The sequence below is a fragment of the Nannospalax galili genome, unplaced genomic scaffold (genome assembly GCF_000622305.1).
Source record: "Nannospalax galili isolate Female #2095 unplaced genomic scaffold, S.galili_v1.0 scaffold115, whole genome shotgun sequence".
In the NCBI taxonomy this organism is placed as follows: domain Eukaryota; kingdom Metazoa; phylum Chordata; class Mammalia; order Rodentia; family Spalacidae; genus Nannospalax; species Nannospalax galili.
The window spans coordinates 338,448-358,294 of NW_008340588.1; the positions used below are offsets into that span (position 1 = coordinate 338,448).

Sequence of the window (19,847 nt, forward strand, 5' to 3'; positions counted from 1 at the left end):
GCTAAGAAATAACAATCCTTATCCATTGTTATTTCATATGTATTTTTATGCAATAAGTACCACGAGGGCATCTTGTATATCTTTTTTCACTGTTGGAGAATCTTTTGATTATGTGGTGGTGGGAGCAGCAACAGTAGTATGAATGTCATCCTACAGTGGTAGTGCATATCATCAGTTGAGATGCTAGGTTCTCACTCTGTAAGGAGCTAAGTATATTATACTGATTGACCCCTGTAGCCTCAGCAACACCAAGAGGTACAGATGTGATGATACCCATTTTAGAGATGAGCAATCTGAGGCCAGCAATCCAGTGGTGGAGCAGGAATTTGAGCTCAGATCCCTCTACCATAGGGCCCTACATTCTCTGAAACATCTTGAGAATACTGGTCATAACAGTTACTTGCAGAAAGTTGATCCTTCATATTCCCTTTGTAGCTAATTTTCAGTTTAGTTTTGCAAATCACAGTTTTCTTGGGTTTTAGTTTCCTCATGGTGGGAAAAAATGTTCAGACCACATAATCTCTATGGCCTCTTCACACCCAAAATTCAGAGATTCCAGTGGATTCTAATTCTGTCAGGTTATGGATTTTGTGTTGGACAGCCCACAGGAAGTAGGGAGGTCATACAAAATTCTGGGAGCCTGATTTATCTGATAAAAGCTGGGAAATCACAATTGGTTTTAAGGATGATAATTATAGGTTCTAGTAGTTTTTTTTTAGAGCTTTCAAGATTATTTTTAGCATTTATAGGAAGTAAAACATAGTAATATTAATTCTAATAAAAGCAATATATTTTCATGTAATTTATATTAATTGTAATCATATAACTTGTGTAATATGTGTGACACTTGATGGATGTGTCAATTTTGTGTACTGACAGCAAGAATGATCAAAGAAAAATAAAATCTGTCATTGACCCAAAGTGTCATGAACTCTCTGGCCTTTGAGCCAGTCTTTTAAGGAGCTGAGCACACACAGCAGGACCAGTCCCAGCTTCATGTGTAGGTAAAGTCCAACCAGGATTCATAGAGTATCAGAATTAGGAGCTGTTTCTCTGTGAGTATGTTAAAAACATTGCCATTATACTACATTGGCATATCACCTGTAAGCCTATAAATGCATATTTCTGATTTGATTATTGCTTCCTATCAAGCAATTGACACATCTTGAAAAGTGCTCACTTTGGTGCATTTGGTGAACTGCAGCTATATGAAATAGTTGAAATTTTATAGGGTGTGGTTTTATGGGATGAGCTACAACTTCCCAATAACCTATTTTGAGAGCATTTGTTTAAACGTGACATTTTCATGATGGCCTGCTTCCTTTGCAAAGATTTGTCATGACCCAAGCTTCATCAGTTTCTCAGAATAATGAAAGAATGCTTCAGGTAGCTAGTGAGAATCTGTTATCATTCATTTTTGTGATTATAATAAGGCGTAGCAAAAAAAAAAGAGTCTTTGAGACAGGGTCTCCCTGTAGCCACAGCTGACCTGGAACTTACTATATAGACCCAGGCTGGCCTGGATCTCACAGAGATCCACCTGCCTCTGTCTCCTGAGTGCTGGGATTAAAGATGTGCACCACCACACCCAGCCTGAAGCAAAATATTTTAAAAGCACCAATCATGAGAAAAAAATCATCACAATTTCATCTCTAAGGAAAAGAAATTTCTAAGAACTTCTTTAATTGGTGAACTACAGTTTTAGTAGATTGTAGTATGTGTCCTTTTAAACTGATAATACCTACTTAGTATTGTACTGAGGAGATCGAAAAGAATAGAAATAGTTATGTAGATTAATGCTAAAAAGCTAACTAGAGGCTCTACACTGTACAGTGGTACAATGTTAGGTGCAGGCAGTTTCTGAAATAGCCATTAGAGGGCAGTGTGAGAACAGATTATCTTCCTAAATCAGAAGTAAATCCTTTGACTCAGAATAGGAATGGCTTGCATTTGACTCTTGAAAATAGACATGGACTTCAAACAGATGGCGACCCCATCCTTAAAGGAAGCTGACAGTCTGAGCCTAGCACCAAGGCAGAGCAAAGAATGAATGGTCTAGTGTGGTTCTCCTCTAGTACCACATATGGGATCTGATACCCTCCCTCACTGCACAGCAACTCATCAGCAGCTGACTTGGCAGTAAACCATATTTCCCAAGAATGAGGGCCAACAGCTCCCCCTCCTCCCTTTGGAGGTGGGGAAGGTGAGGTCAGCAACCCCTCCACTCGTACAGTCAGGGCTCCTGGGTGTGGCCTGGCCTTAGGCTCTCATGGTGCTCTCTCCTAATGATGTTCCTTATAGCAAGATTCCCTTTTATCCCTGGGTTTGTAAGTGTTTACTTGTGCAAGTGAATAAGAATAAACTGGGACCAATGTGCCGGAGCCTGTATTTTTTTTTACTTCTGAACCTGAAAGTTCTAATGGCAATTAGTAGGGCTTGGGGGTGGCCTGTGGGAGGAAGGTGAAGGCTAACAGCAGTTCAATAAGGATGAAGGACCATTTCTCCTCCTGCAGTGACCAAATGCTCAGCTACAACCTTGGCAGAAGGCTCCCAGCTGACCATGTGAGTGGCTACCTCCAGTTTAAAGTAGAAGTCACGTCTTCCATTCATGAAGGTGAGGTGTTTCTATACATACATAAACATGTATTAAATGTTACTCAACTGATAGTTTACAACAGGGTTGTATTTTGTCCAGTTCTGAAAATGAACTAGCTTTCCAATGATTGCCTCTCAGTTTCCAAAGTATTTAGAAAAGTCTGTGTAACAGAAGTCATTCCAAGATTTACACTTGCATTGTGAAAATGGGCTGCAGAATTTCCAGCAGTAGGTAACATCTATACCTCACACACCAAGCTTTCCACAAGACATTTGGTTAGTAGGAAGTAGTGTATCTTAGCAGGTCAGTGATTGATTGACTGCTTGTCCAGAGCCTTCTGTAGGATGACTGAACTCATCCAACCATTTAGTTTCAAGGCAGATATTTACATGTTCCTTTACTGTTCTGTATCACATTTACAAATGCTGCTTTCTCACTCAGATGCATCTCCAGAAGCTGTTGGCACCATTCTTGGAGTCAACACTGTGAACGGAGACCTAGGCAGCCCTTCTGATGATGAGGACATGCCAGGGAGCCATCATGACAGCACAGTTTGTGCTAATGGGCCAGTGTCTGAGGACAGTGCTGCAGATGGGACCCCCAAGCATTCTTTCAGGACTAGCTCTACTCTGGAAATAGACACAGAGGACTTGATCTCTACTTCCTCAAGGACCTCACCTCCCAGAGGCCGCCAAGATTCACTCAATGATTACTTGGATGCTATTGAACACAATGGCCCCTCCAGGCCTATGGCAACAACCTCCTCTGAGAGGTCCGTGGGAGCCTCTCCCAAACTGAGGAGTAGTTTTCCCACTGACACAAGACTCAATGCAATGCTTCATATTGACTCTGATGAAGAAGACCATGAGTTCCAGCAAGACTTAGGTTATCCATCTTCCTTGGAGGAGGAAGGAGGGTTGATCATGTTTGGGGGGACATCAAGAACTGATGATGGGAGCCTGACATCTCAGACAAAGCCAGAGGATGACAACCCAGTTGAGACTGAGGATGCCTCTGTACATGAAGCTGCATCCTTGGATGAGAGGCCCAAGAATCTTCCAGAGCTGGCAGATGGCTCCTTGCCCTCTGACACAGTCCCTGATGAAAATGAAACTGGCCCTGAACCTCAACCCAGTACTGACCAGGGCAGTGCTGAATTGTGTGGCTCGCAAGAGGTAGATCAACCTGTAAGTAGTGCGGACACGGGGACTTCTGACACATCGGGAGGGAGCCGCAGAGCTGCCAGTGAAACGGAGTCCCTGGACCAGGGGTCTGAGCCTTCCCAGGTGTCCTCTGAAACAGAACCAAGCGACCCAGCCAGGACAGAGAGTGTGAGTGAGGCCAGCACCAGGCCTGAGGGAGAGAGTGACCTGGAAGGAGCCGACAGCTCCTGCAATGAGAGCGTGACCACACAACTGTCCTCGGTGGAGACACGGTGCTCATCTCTTGAGAGTGCCCGGTTTCCAGAAACCCCAGCCTTTTCTTCTCAGGACGAGGAAGATGGGGCCTGTGCAGCTGAGCCCAACAGCAGCCCTGTGGAGGGGTCACAGGATTCCATCTGCACTCCGGGTTCTTTACCTGTGGTACAGGTGCCTGGTAGGGAGGAGGAAGGACCTGGGGCCGAAGGGGCTGCTTTACCAGAGCAGGAGGATCTGGGGACAGTCTGGCAGAGAAGGGGAAGTCTAGAGGGAGCTGCTGCTACTCCTCCTCCTGATGCTGCTGCTGCAGTGGAGAGCCAGACTCAAGAAGATGGTGATGCTGGGGATGCCCAAGGTGCCTGCGAAGGGGCCACTGCCCAGGAGGAGGGCGCTACTGGAGGTAGGACCTAGAAGTCAGCTTGGCTCCTGGCTCAAGCACAGCTGCTCAAAGAGAAGTGTTGTAGATTTCCCCTCCATGTACACTGTAATTCAGGTCGCATGTATAAGTGGATAGGTGAATATGTAGGTGAATTCCTCACCTGGGGGTTCATCAGTTAGCAAAAGGAGGTTTAAGAAGGACAAGAAATAGAAGCAGGTAATAAGTAAATATGTGGACACCCATAGCCCTTTTGGATCAGGCCTCCCAGGCCAGATCTGGAGCGCCTGAGGGACTTAGTCATTCACATAACTGGGAGGATGATGTAATTTGTGTATATCTGGGCCTCACTTCAAATCCAGTCTTCTTTTTGAATGAATCATCTGTTGCAGACATAAGAGGCCTGGCAAACAACAGCCTTCAAACTTAAGATATAAAACCAGCCACTACTGTGGTATAGACTTTAGAGGGTATCAGGATCACCTTAAGTCATTCACCCTTCATTAAGCTTCAGAGCAGGTTAATATGAGCTTTGCATCAACGCTTGTCTTCTGGAGTACAAGAAATGTCAACTGGGTTAGGGGATATTCTGATACAAGAAGAATAAGGAAGGAAAAGGGGGGAAAAGTAGAAGAAAAAGAGGAGGAAGAGGAGGGGGAGGAGGAAGAAGAGGGGGTGAGGAGGAGGAAGAGGGACCTGAATGTAGGTATGTGCACCTATAGTGTGTAATACCTGAAGAGGTAGGAAGAGGGCATTGGATCCCCTAGAACTGGAGTTACTGGTGGCTGTTAGTCACCATGTGGGTGCTAGAAGTCAAACCTGGGTCCTCTACAAGAGCAGTCAGTACTCTTAACTGCTGAGCCATATCTCCAGCCCCTCTATAATGATTTCTTTAAACTATTCTATAAGAGGTATTAAACAGTCAAAGGGAAGTTTCAAATTCCTAAATATCACAGAGTTAAATAGGAATTGCTTTTTCTCTTTGGAGTAGATTGAACCTAGGGAAGTACTTTATGACTGAAGTATATTCCCAGCCCCAGCAATGACTTTCGTATCATGAAACCTATTTTTCTACCTAAATTATCCCCTTCTTTTCCTCTGCCTCCCATTTTGCTTTTGCTCTCCTAATTATAGTGTGGCTGCTCAGGCCCCTAAAGCATTAGTTCATGAACAGGTCAGAGGCAGGGTATGTAGGGAGGAGGGGCAAGGGGGCTGCATGCAAGGGCTGTTTCTCTATGGATACCTCTCCTGAGCCCTCACTTCTACATGGGAAATTAGACAAAATAGAGCCAAGAGACCAGCCTGGGATTAATGTTTAAGTTTTTTGTTTGCTTATTTACATTTTATTGAATTAGGGTCTTGCTATGTAGCCCAGGCTAGCCTGGACTCTCTATCTTCCTGCCTCACCTTCCTGAGTCCTAGGCTTACAGACATAGGGCACTATATTTGGCTTAGGTACGTGTGTGTGTGTGTGTGTGTGTGTGTGTGTGTGTGTGTTGTGGTTTTTGTTAATATATTATATATATAGAGAAAGAGAGAGATAGATATTTACCTGTTTTGACACAAAAGGCAGAGAAGTATCTTGGTAACTTTTACCTTTAATCCTAGGTTCTCAAAACAATGGCCACCAGCCCTTGCGGTCACTACCTTCAGTTCGCCAGGATGTCAGCCGGTACCAGAGGGTGGACGAGGCTTTGCCACCAAGTGAGCAGCTGTTATCTAATGGCTTACTTTAGTCACAGTGTGCAATGGTGACAGGCAGACTCATTCCATGGGTCCTGGAAAGGAATGTGCCTGGGGGCTGCCACTTGACCAAGTAGCTGTAATCTGGAAAGCTCTGCACCATCGCTCCTCTCTGGCACTGTTCTGGGTGAAAGAGTAGCTGGAGAAGAGCAAACATTGATCTGACCCTAAAGTAAATCATGGAAGTAGATCTAGATATTTTAGGTATTATATGCATAGGAGATTTTTTTTTTTAATTATGCTTAAGAGCAACATGACGTCATTCAATAAGTAGGCAAATTGGTGCAATCTCTTAGAAAATCCTCACCCAGCAATGGACTGGCTTTCTTCCCTTTATTCATTTTATTTATTTATATATTTTTTTTAATTTTATATGTATGAGTGTATTGCCTACATGTGTGTAAGTACACAGGTCAGAAGAAGGCATCAAATTCCCCTGGAACTGGAGTTAACGGAGTTACCGACAGCTGTTATCTGCCAGTTGTGGGTGCTGGGAATCGAACCTGGGTCATCTGCAAGAGCAGTCAGTGCTCTTAACTGCTGATCCATCACTCCAGCCCTCCTCCCACCCTGCTTCCATTATTTTAAATCATTAAGCACAAGGTTCTGATTTTTTTTCCTTAGCAGTATGAAGTATTACTAGTTTCAGAATTAGCCTACTGGTTTGTTTTTGTTTTAGTTTCTGTTTTTGAGGGATAAAACCATTATTTAAGAATTTGAAAGATATTTCATTACTTTAACTTTCAGGACACATTTAGCACTTTTAAAAGATGGCTGAGGATTAGGGACAGTGGGAGGTGGTTCAGAGCCTATGTAAGTGGTGCTCGTGCCACTCATCATCCAGAAATGTGTGAAGTCCTTTTAAATTTCTAGAAGCCCTTAAGGTAATGTGCTATGGGAGCAAGGCATTCTGATGTCTGGTCACACAGCTCAGTAGACAGTGTTTGCAGAAGGGGTGCCTCTGGGTTTGCTGCTTTCCCTTCTTACCTACCCTCTTCTCATACCTATCTCATAAGTGACTATGGAAACAGTCTGAGATCTTTGTGTATTTTTTAAGAGATGAGATGTAAAGAGAGGCAGGCAGACTTTCCTAGGCCTGGAATACTGAGTAGTGAGATTTGGTGGGAGCTGACAAAAGAGCTGAACTACCACTGTAACTTGATACTTCTGAAATTCTTTTGTGTACAGATCCCTCCCTTGGTTGTGCATTTGAATAACTGAGGGCTAGTACTGATACAAAATGGATATTTTAAGCAGGTTTTTAATAAGTGAAGAGATTAATTATCCCTCTGTCATCTAAAGTAGGCGATTGAAGCAACCAAGACAGACCTCCCTATTGTTTACCCTCTAGGAGAAGATAGAGTTAGCAAAGAGGAATATTCTTGGAAGATATTTAGGTATAATTAGAACATGATGAATTGGGAACACCAGGAGAGACTTCTGGGAGACCTTTGCATTTGTGTATATGTAGATCGATAGTAATTGCAGTTTCTGGGAGCTGGATGAGGAGACATAGCCTTGCCTTGATAACTGGAATCCTCTTACTCACATTCCATTGCATTAATGTTAGTTGGACATAATTTTGATCTATAGATTATGCTCAAGAAAGATGGGTCCTTTCTTGCTGAAATGAGGACACCTATTAGTGATATTGCAATGTACTTGTTTAAACATTGATAATAGAATGAGAGAGAGAAAATTAATCTTGAGAATTTATTTTGCAAACAGCCAACAATTCATTTTAATAAGATGATACACCCAGGACTAAAAGTGGTTTAGTGGTATGTCATGTTCAATGAATGACTAGCATACAGAAGGAAGACTCTTAAGACATGCTCCTGTTCAGTGGTTTTCAGTGGTACTGGTAGGTGTCACCCCATAGTGGACATTTGGAGTTCATGGGCTCACTTCCATCATAGAGATGTTTGTAGGTGCTGCTTGTAGGCAATGATGGGGCAATTTGATACCATAAATGCTTGCCCCCCTCTAAATTTTTAATAGGATGCCTGCTTGGAAACACATCTCTATCCTAACTTAATTAACCCTTAGAAAATGACATTGTTTGTAAAATATAAAGAAATCTTTTTTTTTTACATTTAAAGAACTCAAATATGGAGATGTTTCTCTCTAAAAATGAAGACACACACTGTAATAACAATCAGCTTGTTAGTTTGAGGATTTATATGACCAGGAGTTGGCTGGGGTCCAATCATCCTGATTCCTGTTCAGTCTTGTCCCCAATCCCATGTGCATCTCATCTTTCCAACATCAGAAAGTTTGGGAGTTTTGCTGAAACTTTGAGGTCAGACCAGAGAGGCTCACTTTTCTGTTTGTGGGGTGAGTTTATGCAGCAGAACCCTGCCTTGGAGAAGCCTCTCTCTTATGAGAGTGTCACAGCAACTGTGTGAACCACCGTTAAGCAGCCCAGATAGATACTGTATGTTTGGTATCTGTGTCTGACTGAGCAGCACCTTTTCTGCTCTGTGCAGGTCACTGTCCCTACACATAAAGGACAAGATGCTGAAGCAGTGCACTTTGAGTTTGGATGCATCCCAAACTTGTTTTTTTTCCCTTTGCCATTTTGTTATTGTTCTTTTAGATTATTTTCACCTTTTAAAATATTTGTGTACTAACATATAGTAAGAAAAATTAACTAGCAAACTTAGGCTTCTCTTCAAAGATTTAAAATCCCAGTGGGGTCTCGGTGTGCCTCACTAAGTCCATTCAATGCCTCTTAGATAGTAGTCTACATGGCCTGGTAATTCTTAGTTGCTAAATATCTGTTTGAATCACTCTATTTAAAGCAGATGTTGGCACTCCTGCTAGTCCCTGTACTATCTCTGGATCAGGGAACAGACTTGAATTTAGTGTTCACTGCCTAGCTATGATAATGATCCACCAATTGATTCTCAAGATCTTATTCTTGCTTTAGGCCAGGAGCACTGTCTATGTGTGACCTTGAGGGCCCCATGCCTTCAACCATTGGTTGAGAGATGCTCTAATGATCATAGAAAATAAGAAAGCTCCAGGCCTTAGAGGAAACATGATAGTCAGAAAAGTAGCCTGGACTTGAGTATGCACCACCCCTTAAAAATGTACTGCACCTTGTCATTCTGAAGTTATCAGTGGTGTTGGCAGCTGGAGGCACTTCAGGACTGAAGCCAACCAGAACATCACCACATGACCTCGTGTTCTTTTTAGCATAATGATAAAAGGATAGAAGGAATGGCCAACCTGGCCCCTCTGAAAAATGACTTTATTTTTTTCTCTTTTGACTCTAAGGTAATTGTGACTTAGCCCATCTCTGCACGGGGAGGAGGTATGGAATTGTTCCATGCTACTTCTTTCTGCCAAAGTGTCTTCTGCAAGAATATTCAGTGTTCTTAATCAGCCCCATACTGAATTTTTTTAATCAGCATAGGCCACACAATAGTAATGAACCATACTAGGTGATATAGCCCACTGTGGAGTGTGGTCTTAATCACTCTGCCAAATAGCCCAAGTTGGTAAAAAGCCCCCTACTGAATTTTTTAACTGTACCCCTATGCAACCATAACCTTAGAAATTCCCTTCATGTCCACTAACACCGACTACCCACCACTCCTATCATACTGACTCCCAAATTACACGATTTTGAACTTTATATACAAATTGCACAAAAATCTCTTAAAGGCTGATATCTGTTGTCCATCAGAAAGCTTGCACTTTTCCTTGAAAGTACTTCTGGTTCATATACATGACTTCACCATCTTTCCATTTGGGTGAAATTACCATAGTTATTATAATTTTATAGTGAGTTGTAAATTTGCTTCACAGCATTCAGGAATGGGTTTACCTCAGTCATCACAACCTAATCAAGCCCCTGCTCACAGTCTCTTCTGTCCCTTGTGTGTCATCCGGTGCTGGCCACTCATGATGTGTCACTCACTTTGCTTCATCCCTGACATTCTTCTCAGTGTCAGCATCTCATCCATCACCAACTGTGTGGTCAGGGGAGACCAAGGTCTAGGGAGTGGGAAAGAAGAGTTAATAAGATGAGCAGCAAGATTATAGGTCTGTCCTGCCCTGCCCCCTTCCCCATTATACCGATTCTAAAATCTAAAAATGTTTAAGACCTTCATGCCTTTGTACCATACTAGGGGACCAGTGCTGTGACAGTGACCTTGAAATAGTGTCACCATTAGTCTTGTATTTACATCTCAGGATATCCAAGAACCTGGATTCCAGTTTTGGCACTTGCGAAAAAGCTTAGTTTCTTATGAACCCACACTATAACCTCTAAGAAATCTGCCATTTGCTCCATGGGTTTGTTTGACAAATTAGCTGTTGTTTTGAGCTCTCATTAATTTATGGCAGTGTTTTTCATATTTTAGTATAATGAGGAATCATCTGAGAAGGTATGTAGAATTGGAGATAGCTGAGTCCTGGATTCAGAGTTAGAATCTTAAGACCTAGGTGTGTCTGAGGAATCTACATTTTGATTTAAATCCTTAACAATTCTGGCACATCTTGTTAGAGTCCCACCATGCCTTGAGAAACAGCTCCAGGAAATAGACTTAATTATCACCATGAAGTTCCTTATGCAAATGAGGTCTTACGTGGAACACTAATGTACAATACCCGATCATTTGGAGCTGCTGTGGCTAAGGTGAGTTAGTGAGTGGTTCCAGATTCCTATCCCTCAGGGCTCCAAAACCCCTCACTGTAAGACTTAAATAATCTGAGTTGAGTTTGGACCCTGCAGCCTGTGCGTAAGACAGATAAGATGATACTAAGATGTTGCTAGGTCCTTCCTGACACTAATGTAACACTTGGGCATTATTTTAGAGGCTCATAGACTTTCAGAAATAATAGAAGGCTTAAAAATGTTTCATTCTGTCCTCTAATTTTCCAAAATTGTGATTGATCTGTAGAGAGGTATGACTTTTTAAGGGTCTTATAGAAGAAGTGGTATAGACTATGACCAGAAAACAGACTTTCTGCCTTCCAATTTCCTGCACTGCACCCAAACCCCCACCTCAGTACATTGTTCTCAGTCTCCTTTATCCAGATTGTTCACTTTATGTTAAGTCAAGAAAGTAAGGGTGCAGATTCAGCCTTCTAACTCTGTCCATGTTTAACAGTGTCCGTCTGGAAAATGGCACTGTAGACTGAGTCCTCACATGCATTCTTATACAAAAAACAGACCATGTCCAGTAGAAAAACATCCAAGAGGTTGTTGTATCTTTCAAAGTAACTGTGGCAGCAAAGGGTGAACCATCTTCCAAGATGTTCTGCTGCCTTTGCCTGAATGGAAGGGTGTTGACTTGAGCACGAATAATGTGGAGTTTGCTGATTAGCCAACAAACAGCATAGCAGTCTTTCCCCACCCACTGCCAAACATCTACTTGAGGTCAGCACCATAGAATTTCCCATAGAATTAGGCAAGAATGCCTGTTTGAAGGTGTGCTGTTTGATAAGGTTAGTCTTCAATGTGCATTCAATATCCTGCCGTCTTAGAAAGCAAAGTTTTGTTCCTGGTTTTTATTCTCCCTACTGCACATAAAGATGTCTTTAATGATTGACAAATTAATGTTATTGCTGATCTTTGTAGAAGGTAACCAAAAAGATCATGAGTTTATGCAATTATATCATCTAAAATAATTTGTTCTCTTATTATACAGCATGTGCAAGGCACAGTGGTGATTGCATTTTGGGGATCCTCCCCAACGCCCCCATTTTACTACCCATGTAGCTGTTAAACAGGCCACATACACATCTCATTAGGTAAATCTTTATTTAATGAGTTCCAAGGAAACAATTCTGTCCGTCTTTGAAGGCTCTGGGTCTTTCAAAGCTTTCTTTTGTCAGGAAGTGGGAAATATGCAACAATGTGTTTTCTTTCTGCTTTAACTGCCAGAAACTTAGAGTCAATTTTTTAGTAATAACCTTATCTTGGAAGCTTGGCAGCATTTCTTTCTGCTTCCTTTAACTGGTCTCTGTTGTATTTTAATTTCTAATTGACCTATTCTTTGTTTTTAAAAATTGAAAGCTACTATAAACATTCTTGGGGGAAAAGAATGGCCACTTGTGTTCATGTGCATTTGGCTTCACATGCTGCCAGTGCTTACATTTTCCTGACTTTAATTAGGCAGGAATGAGATGTAGTAATTGGTTCTTAAAATGGAGCAGATTAAAGGGTTTTGGAAAATGGTTTCCGAACATGCTCTTTGTCAGTGTAGCACAACTGAGCCTGAGGTCTTTTGGAAATGTCCTGTTGATGGGATTGTAGCTGTGCCCAAAGAGTTCAGACTTACAGGAAGGGTTCATTGTGTCTGTCTCACCTTGGAACACGAGTGCCATTAAGTTGAGATTTGTTCTCTGTGTGATGCTTTTTCTCAGCCCAGTTTTTTTCTCTTGACAGTTGTCATAAGTAGCAATGTGCTGAGGCCAATCTAAGATGCCTCTCTACTCCCAGCTGACATGATGGCTTCATTGCTGGCCTAGTGCCAGCTGTGGTCTCGGAGCAGGTCTTTGTGACCCTAAGGACTTTGTTGGAATATTTGTTCCATTCGCTTCCAGTGAGAATACCACAGGTAGTCAGAACTTATGCTTTCCTGGGGGCCTCCAGGATTAGTTCAGGGAGTCTACTGGTGGTTAGGTGATTAAATGGAGAATTTTGAGCTATTTAAACATCTCAGGAGAAAAGTACTTGTTAATTTTAAATATAATTTACATGGAAATATACATTTACAAGAATTTTTCCTAAGGAAAGACTGGATCTCTGCTGGCTTCAGGTTTCCTGTCGAACGTTTTCTGCCCAACTGCAATGAATTCTGACAATTGTCTACTGAAAAGATCAGCTCATGCTCTGTCAATCTGAATAGGGGATGACCTTCTAGACACATACATGAGGTACCTAGCTCCAAAGACAAATCTGCATTTACACATTGGTTTACAGAAATGAACACACTTACTTCTCAGAATACAAGTAAATAATCTTTTGAAAAACCTCATATTTATTTGAGGTTGGAAGAAAGAAATTGTCCTTGCCTTGAAAATATGTTCATTGTTGGGAAACGGCAAACCGAAGTATGTAAATAATGACATTGTCTGATCACTACAGTAGCACTAATGAGCTACTTTCCTTCCAAAAACTGAATTTACCACAATTGTGTGTCAATACACACATGGAAGTTTCCATCTAAGTTATGAGAGAGGAAAAGGGAGAGGGAGAGAGGAGAAAAGGACAGAGAGGAGAGAGAGAGGAGAGAAAGGGAAGGAGAGAGATCAAATAGTAATTATTAAAAATAGTAATGAATACTAATTTTGGTGTGAAACTATCACACGTGTTATGATATCAACTATACATAGTTTGGCATTTCTTTTAATTGGTGTCATTGTACGTAGTGATGGGATTCATACAAATATTTTCATTCAAGTATATCATGTGCGTTGACCATATTTATCCACCTCAGACCTCCCCTTTGTCTCCCTTTCCCTTTCCTACTCCTAGTGCTCATACACAGAGTGAAGATTTTGTGCAGACTTGAAAAGATCTTTTCATTTAGAAATTTTTTGAGTTTGGTATCATTCATGAAGGAGAGGCTTAATAACTAGTAACAAGTGTTTCTTAAGTGAACTGGGGAGGCATGCCGTACTACACAGTGAAGTGTGTGTTATTAGCCACAAATTATAGCATGTGAGAGAGAAAAAACTTGTGCTGAACTTAATGAACCACCTTACTGGCCCCAGCTCCTCCTCCTTATCCCTCTCGGTGCCTTCCTGCTGTTTAGACTGGGAGGCACGCATTGACAGCCATGGCAGGATCTTCTATGTGGATCACGTAAACAGAACCACGACGTGGCAGCGGCCGACAGCTCCCCCAGCCCCACAGGTGCTGCAGAGATCGAACTCTATACAGCAGATGGAGCAACTGAACCGGCGGTGAGCACGGGCATTACGGGCATTATGCTGGTACTGCTCTGTGTTGTGGTTGGGCTTTTACATGGCATGAAATAGAAGACTTGGCTCTCTTTCATCTTCTGTGCCCTGTCAGTGAGGTGTAGCTGTCACTTTATTGGCCTTTCCTTGGGGACAGAATTCAACAAAGCATACACGAGCATGCATACCTGCATGTTGGGAAATTACAGAGGAAATAAATTATGAAGACTCATACAGTCAACCAAAGGAATTGGTTTCTATGAAAGCAAGCATACACATTTATGATTTGAAGTCAAACATAACTTCCAGAATCTTCCCTTTTGGTCCATCTTTATTATCAACCTAACCTTCTCAGACCAGTCATTCTTTTTCAAAAAAACTAATTGCTGCAGGACATACACTTGTTCTTTCCATTATCATTATGGGAATGTAGTTTTCTTTGGTTAAGGGAAACAGGTCTTTGTTTTTTTAAGTTTCATTAATTTGTCAGGAAAATGTTCCATAAACAATGGAGGGTCGGAATTCAATGCACTGTCATTTACTTATGTTACAGAAGGTGCATGGGTCAGGGATGGGGCTGGGGGAAAACAACTGAGGCTGAGAGGACTGAAACTTCTGGCCGGGCACTGGGGCAGCTCCAGGCAACTGGAATGTAACCAAGGCGCATGGTTTTAGTTATCAGAGCATCCGTAGGACCATGACTAATGAGAGGCCGGAGGAAAATACCAGTGCTATTGATGGGTCCGGGGAGGAGGCCGACTTCCACCATGCCAGCGCAGGTAAGAGTCGTGGTGGGCCAGTATCTCATAAATATAGAAAAGAAACCAGCAAGGATTTCCAAGAAATGAGCTTTTCTTTGGGAAAATGCTTGCACTTCCATAACATCTGATAAACTAACTCTAGAAATAAAAATCCACCAGAAATCTCTTCTAACCCTTGATCTTTCAGTAGTACTAAGAAAAATAGGATAAAATCAAATAGATTACAAATTACCAAAGTCCCTGAATCTGTGTGATAATGGAAAAAAAAAGCTAAGGATGCAATATAGTAAAATAACTAGAAATGTTATCCAATGTCATTTTAAGAACAGTTGAGTTTTGTGCATCCATTTATATCAAAGAAATAACATAGTTTAGAGGATTGAAATTGTAGCAAATGATATAACTACTGTTTGTATTAAACAAAGATGGAAGTGAGTAAACCTTTCCTGAAACCCTTTGTGGTCTCTCTGTCTAGATTTTCGACGGGAGAATGTCCTGCCCCACTCTACCTCCAGATCCAGGCTCACACTGCTGTTACAGTCACCCCCCGTGAAGTTCCTCATCAGCCCAGAGTTCTTCACCGTGCTGCATTCTAACCCTGTGAGTAGCATATCTGGGAGGAACATGATGGCAAAACAACAGGTCAAAGAAAATGATCCCCACTTCTGTACTGATCATAAGAATGAGCCAAGTGTTTCCTGAGTGCTTGGTTGTGTTTGGACTCTGTGTTAAGCGCCTTATGTTTTAAACCATTTATCCATACAAACTATCTTCATTCGTCAGAACTTGTAACAGACACCAAAACCAAAACCAAACCCTTAGAAGTGAATGACTTATAAAGAGCAAAAATTTTATTTCACAAAATTTTGAAGGCTGTGAAGTCCAGGATCAATTTGGTGACATGTGGAGGTCAGTTTCCTCCTTCATGGCGTTTTCGAACAGCAGTGTGTGACACCTGCCTTCGGTTCTACTTTAAGAAGGACACTAATTTCACTCAGGATTATACCCTTATGCCTTATTCATATCTGAGTTGGCTCTGAAATTGTCATTTTGGTGGTTAGGTTTCAACATGGGAATTTTGAAGGATCCAGTTAAATCATAACAGGAGGATCATTCCGTGATTCTCTGAGTGCTGAGGGAATGGCTTGCCGGAGATGGTAATTAAAGAGAGACAGTCTTCACTTCACTTGGAGTGACCTAGAATGAAGGAAACATTGACTATAGATGTTCAGCTGGGTATAATCCATTCGTTGTGGGGCAAAGTGCCTGGACTATAGGATAAGGACCTAGAGAAGGAACCAACAGGTGAGGAAGCACAAGAAGAGAGTTGGCAAGATTTGTAGGTGCATAAATTAGAAACTGAAGATGACTCCAAATGTTAACAGCCCCACATTAACAACAGATAGAAGTAGGAACGTTAGAATGAGGGATTTGTTAAAGGACTGGATCTGAGTTTGGAAAAACAAATTAAATATCTTAGGAAAAACTGACCAGACCATAGGGGAAAATTAGAAGTTGGCATAGTCCTAGTACATGGAGATGTCTGTGAGGTAATTACTGTGTACATATTTACTGACATCCATGTGTTTCTCTCTTACATCATTAGCTTTGCTTTGTAAGTATGTTTTACTCATCATTATGTCCTAGTTTATAGGTTTAGCTTGGAATACAGAAGACTTCATTCTGGGGGGGAGCGAGCATGAATCATGTGGTTATTGTCCTCATAGCTTGCAGGAGGGCTTAGGCTTACCGTACACTCCATTTGCCAATACTTTGTTAATTCCCTGTTACATGCTTGGTGCTGAGCTAAGTTCTAGGAACATAAAGATACTGTGGACCTCAGAATCCCAGCCTTGAAAACACATTCCAGTGTTTGGACGAGTTATGAGTGTAGTAATGGACAGTGAGTGATTAACTCCACCGAAAATGCACAGGGAAGGAACCATAGATGGATCTGATTTGCAAAGGGTTCTAAAGGCTGAATAGGAACTTGTCCTAGGAACACAGGCCAGTGGTAGAAGGAGCAGCATTTGTAAAGCATGATATGCCTGAATCTATCATGATCATCATACAGATAATTACTGAAACTGGCTTAGTAGTACCTTAGTTTAGTGTTGCTGGTATGTAAGGAGTATAGGACCACAGGAAAAGTCAGACTTGAGGCTAGGAAGGTAGACAAAAAACATGCTACAATTGTGTATGGGACAATTCCAGGAGGTGACAGACTTTTGTCCAAGGAGGACTGGGCTAACGTTTAGAGTTGTCGTAAGACACAAAAAAAAATCATGCTGTTATTTGACGAGATTTGGACTTGGAATCAGGTAACACAACCTTCTATTTGTCTGTTTTTTTCATTCAATGAATGTTTATTAAATGCCTACTGTTCTCTTAGAGTATGCTAGACTTGGGGATAGAGTGGTAAACAAGACAGGCAGAGTGAGGTATAGATAATAAATGAATGGATAGAAAGAGAGACCTTTGATAACTCAATGTGATGTGAAGGCAGCTGAAACAGTACACAGTATCATATGACCTAGGGACCAACTGCAGGAGGAACTGTCACAGGTTGGCTAGACGGGCAGATTTCTCCAAGGGAGCCAGCCACATTCAGACTGTCATAAAAATGTCAAGAAAACAGTGAGGTGAAGAAAGCCCTTCCTTCGAGCAGAACCTTCCCTACCAAGAAGAGAGACACCTTTGGGGCAGGAAGGAGTTTGGTTGTTACATAGTAAGTTTGGAGACCTGAGCAGAAATTCAGAATGTGGTGCTTTGAATGAACCTTATTCTAAGTGTTTCTTTTAGAATAGGACGTTATGTAGATTTCTAAAAGTGTACTCTGGATGCTGCATAGAGAATGGGTTTCACAGGGCATGATTGGTTTAGGGAGACAAGTGAAAAGGCCCAGTGATGAGACACAGAAGTGACTTGGACTAGAGCAGTGTTACTGGAGATGGAGACAAGTAGATCACTATGTGTTCTGTTTGGGAGGGAAAACTGATGTTCTTGCTGTACTAGACTGGAATGTATGGATAAGAAAAAGGCTTCAAGAGCTAGAGATGCAGCTCAATTGGTAGAGTCCTCACCTAGTATACAGTAAACCCTGGGTTCCATCCCCGGGAGGACTGAGTATGATGGTGCCTGCCTGTAATCCCGGGAGGAGGTAGAGGCAGGGAGAAGCTCAGGAGTTCAAGGTCATCCTTGGCTACAAAGCAAGTTTGAAGCCAGCTTGGGGCTACATGAGACAGGGGTGGGGAGAGGGGTAGAACTGGTAAATGTTTAAGCATCTGTTCTCTAGGTGGAGTGGGGTGGTATGTGTGTATGTCTCTATATGGCTTTTTTCCTGTAAATTTGCCAATATAAAGCAATTATAGTGCATACTGTGCAAAAGTAGCAGCAATGCTTTTGTTGATTTTTATCACTCTTAATTTGAGCTGGATTATTTTCTTTTGTGCTGACAAGTTAAGGCAGCAGTAAACAAGAGAGTTAGACCCCCACATTCCCATCAGTGAGGCTAGCACCCTCTTGTTGAGCTGGATAATGTATTTCTTGGTGTATGTGAGCTATTCATAAAGCAACAGTGCAGTTTGATGGATAACGTTTTTGTTGGTATGCTGTTGTCTCCATCAGTTTCTTAAGTGTGCAGAACTTTCTCTGTAAAGAGCTAGAAAAAAAACATTTTAGGCTTTTGAGTTAAAGACAATATGTAAACACACGGGCCTGGCCGTGTTTTATTGAAACCTTGTTTGTAACCAGGCAGATGGCCTGTGGTCTGGACAGGCCACAAAACAATAAATCAAGCCCTGATTTTCATTTATCAATCTCTACACTGTGGATGCTCCCTGTGGCTGAGTGCAGGCTGCTACTGATGTCACTGAGCACAGGCTCTGACTTCTCTATCTTACCTGTCCTTTGGTATAGTACAGTATCATTAACCAGTCAATGAGCTGTAGTTTTTAACATGGTATGTTTTTCTTTGTTTCACATAAATGCAAATTATTGAGTCCTTGCAAATTCTGTTTTAATGAGGCTGCAGTGAGTCCCAGGAATCTGTTTGGTCTTTTAAGTAATTAGGTAAAAATTACCTCATCCCCCACCCCGGCAACTGTAGTGCATATAGGCTTTTGACAGCTGACTTGTTTTAACAGTGTGAGAAGGTGAAGCAGCTCACCATAGGTTTTCTTGCTTATTTTCTTTTCATGTTATGCTGTCTCTCTCATTTCTCTGGACATGATTTTAGAGTTTCTTTTTTCTTTTTAAAAATTATTTATTTTTATTTTATGTGTGTGAGTGTATTGCTTATGAGTATATTGTGTAGGTAGATGTAACCGTGTTGTGCAGTGCCAGTGGAGTTCAGTAGAGGGTGTTGGATCCCCTGTTACTGGAGTTACTGATGGTTGTTAGCTGCCATGTGGGTGCTGGGAACTGAACCCAAGTCCTCTGCAAGAACAGCCAGTGCTCTTAACCACTGAACCTTCTTTTCAGCCCTAAAGTTTCTTTTTCTTGACAGCCCCATCTTGATTTAAAAATATTCTTCCCTAAGGATCTTATTTTTCCTTCTTTATACCCAAACTCTACTCATCAAACTTCTGTTGGCTTAGAAGGCTTATTTTTCTGACTTATATTTTGCAGAAATCAATAGAGTTGGGATTTTTTTGATAAAGGGCTTAAAGTACAAACAGGTACTTGATGGAGTTTCTTCTTATTTAGAGTTTAGTAGAAAACATTATAAAAATAAACTTTATTGAAATTTTAATTTGTTTTGTATTTTCTTAGTTTTTGCTTGAATTTTTATGGTATATAACTGTTTCAGTAAAATTCTTATTTATATTACTGTAAATATTCAGCATTCACAATTTAAAAGTTCTCCTGGCTCTTTAAAAAACTATTTGAGCTATTTAAGCGAGGTGTGGTGGCACACACCTTTAAACCCAGCACTCAGGAGGCAGAGGCAGGCAGATCTCTGTGAGTTCAAGGCCACCCTGGTCTACATAGTGAGTTCCAGGCCAGCTGGGGCTACAGGGAGACCCTGT

At 41.6% G+C, this 19,847-nt stretch overlaps 1 protein-coding gene and 1 pseudogene across 8 annotated transcripts in view; one reads left to right on the forward strand and one right to left on the reverse strand.

The window, feature by feature from the left end:
* Hecw2 (HECT, C2 and WW domain containing E3 ubiquitin protein ligase 2) overlaps positions 1-19,847 on the forward strand; it is a 416,509-nt gene that overhangs the window by 297,366 nt on the left and 99,296 nt on the right. For all 8 annotated transcript variants that reach the window (XM_029564734.1, XM_029564735.1, XM_017798837.2 and 5 more), the window contains 6 exons: positions 2,514-2,614; positions 3,038-4,414; positions 5,999-6,094; positions 13,909-14,059; positions 14,732-14,835; positions 15,293-15,417. In XM_029564734.1, the coding sequence (XP_029420594.1) occupies positions 2,514-2,614; positions 3,038-4,414; positions 5,999-6,094; positions 13,909-14,059; positions 14,732-14,835; positions 15,293-15,417 (1,954 nt within the window). The remainder of the gene's footprint in view (positions 1-2,513; positions 2,615-3,037; positions 4,415-5,998; positions 6,095-13,908; positions 14,060-14,731; positions 14,836-15,292; positions 15,418-19,847) is intronic.
* On the reverse strand, positions 9,548-9,670 carry LOC115070775 (annotated as a pseudogene).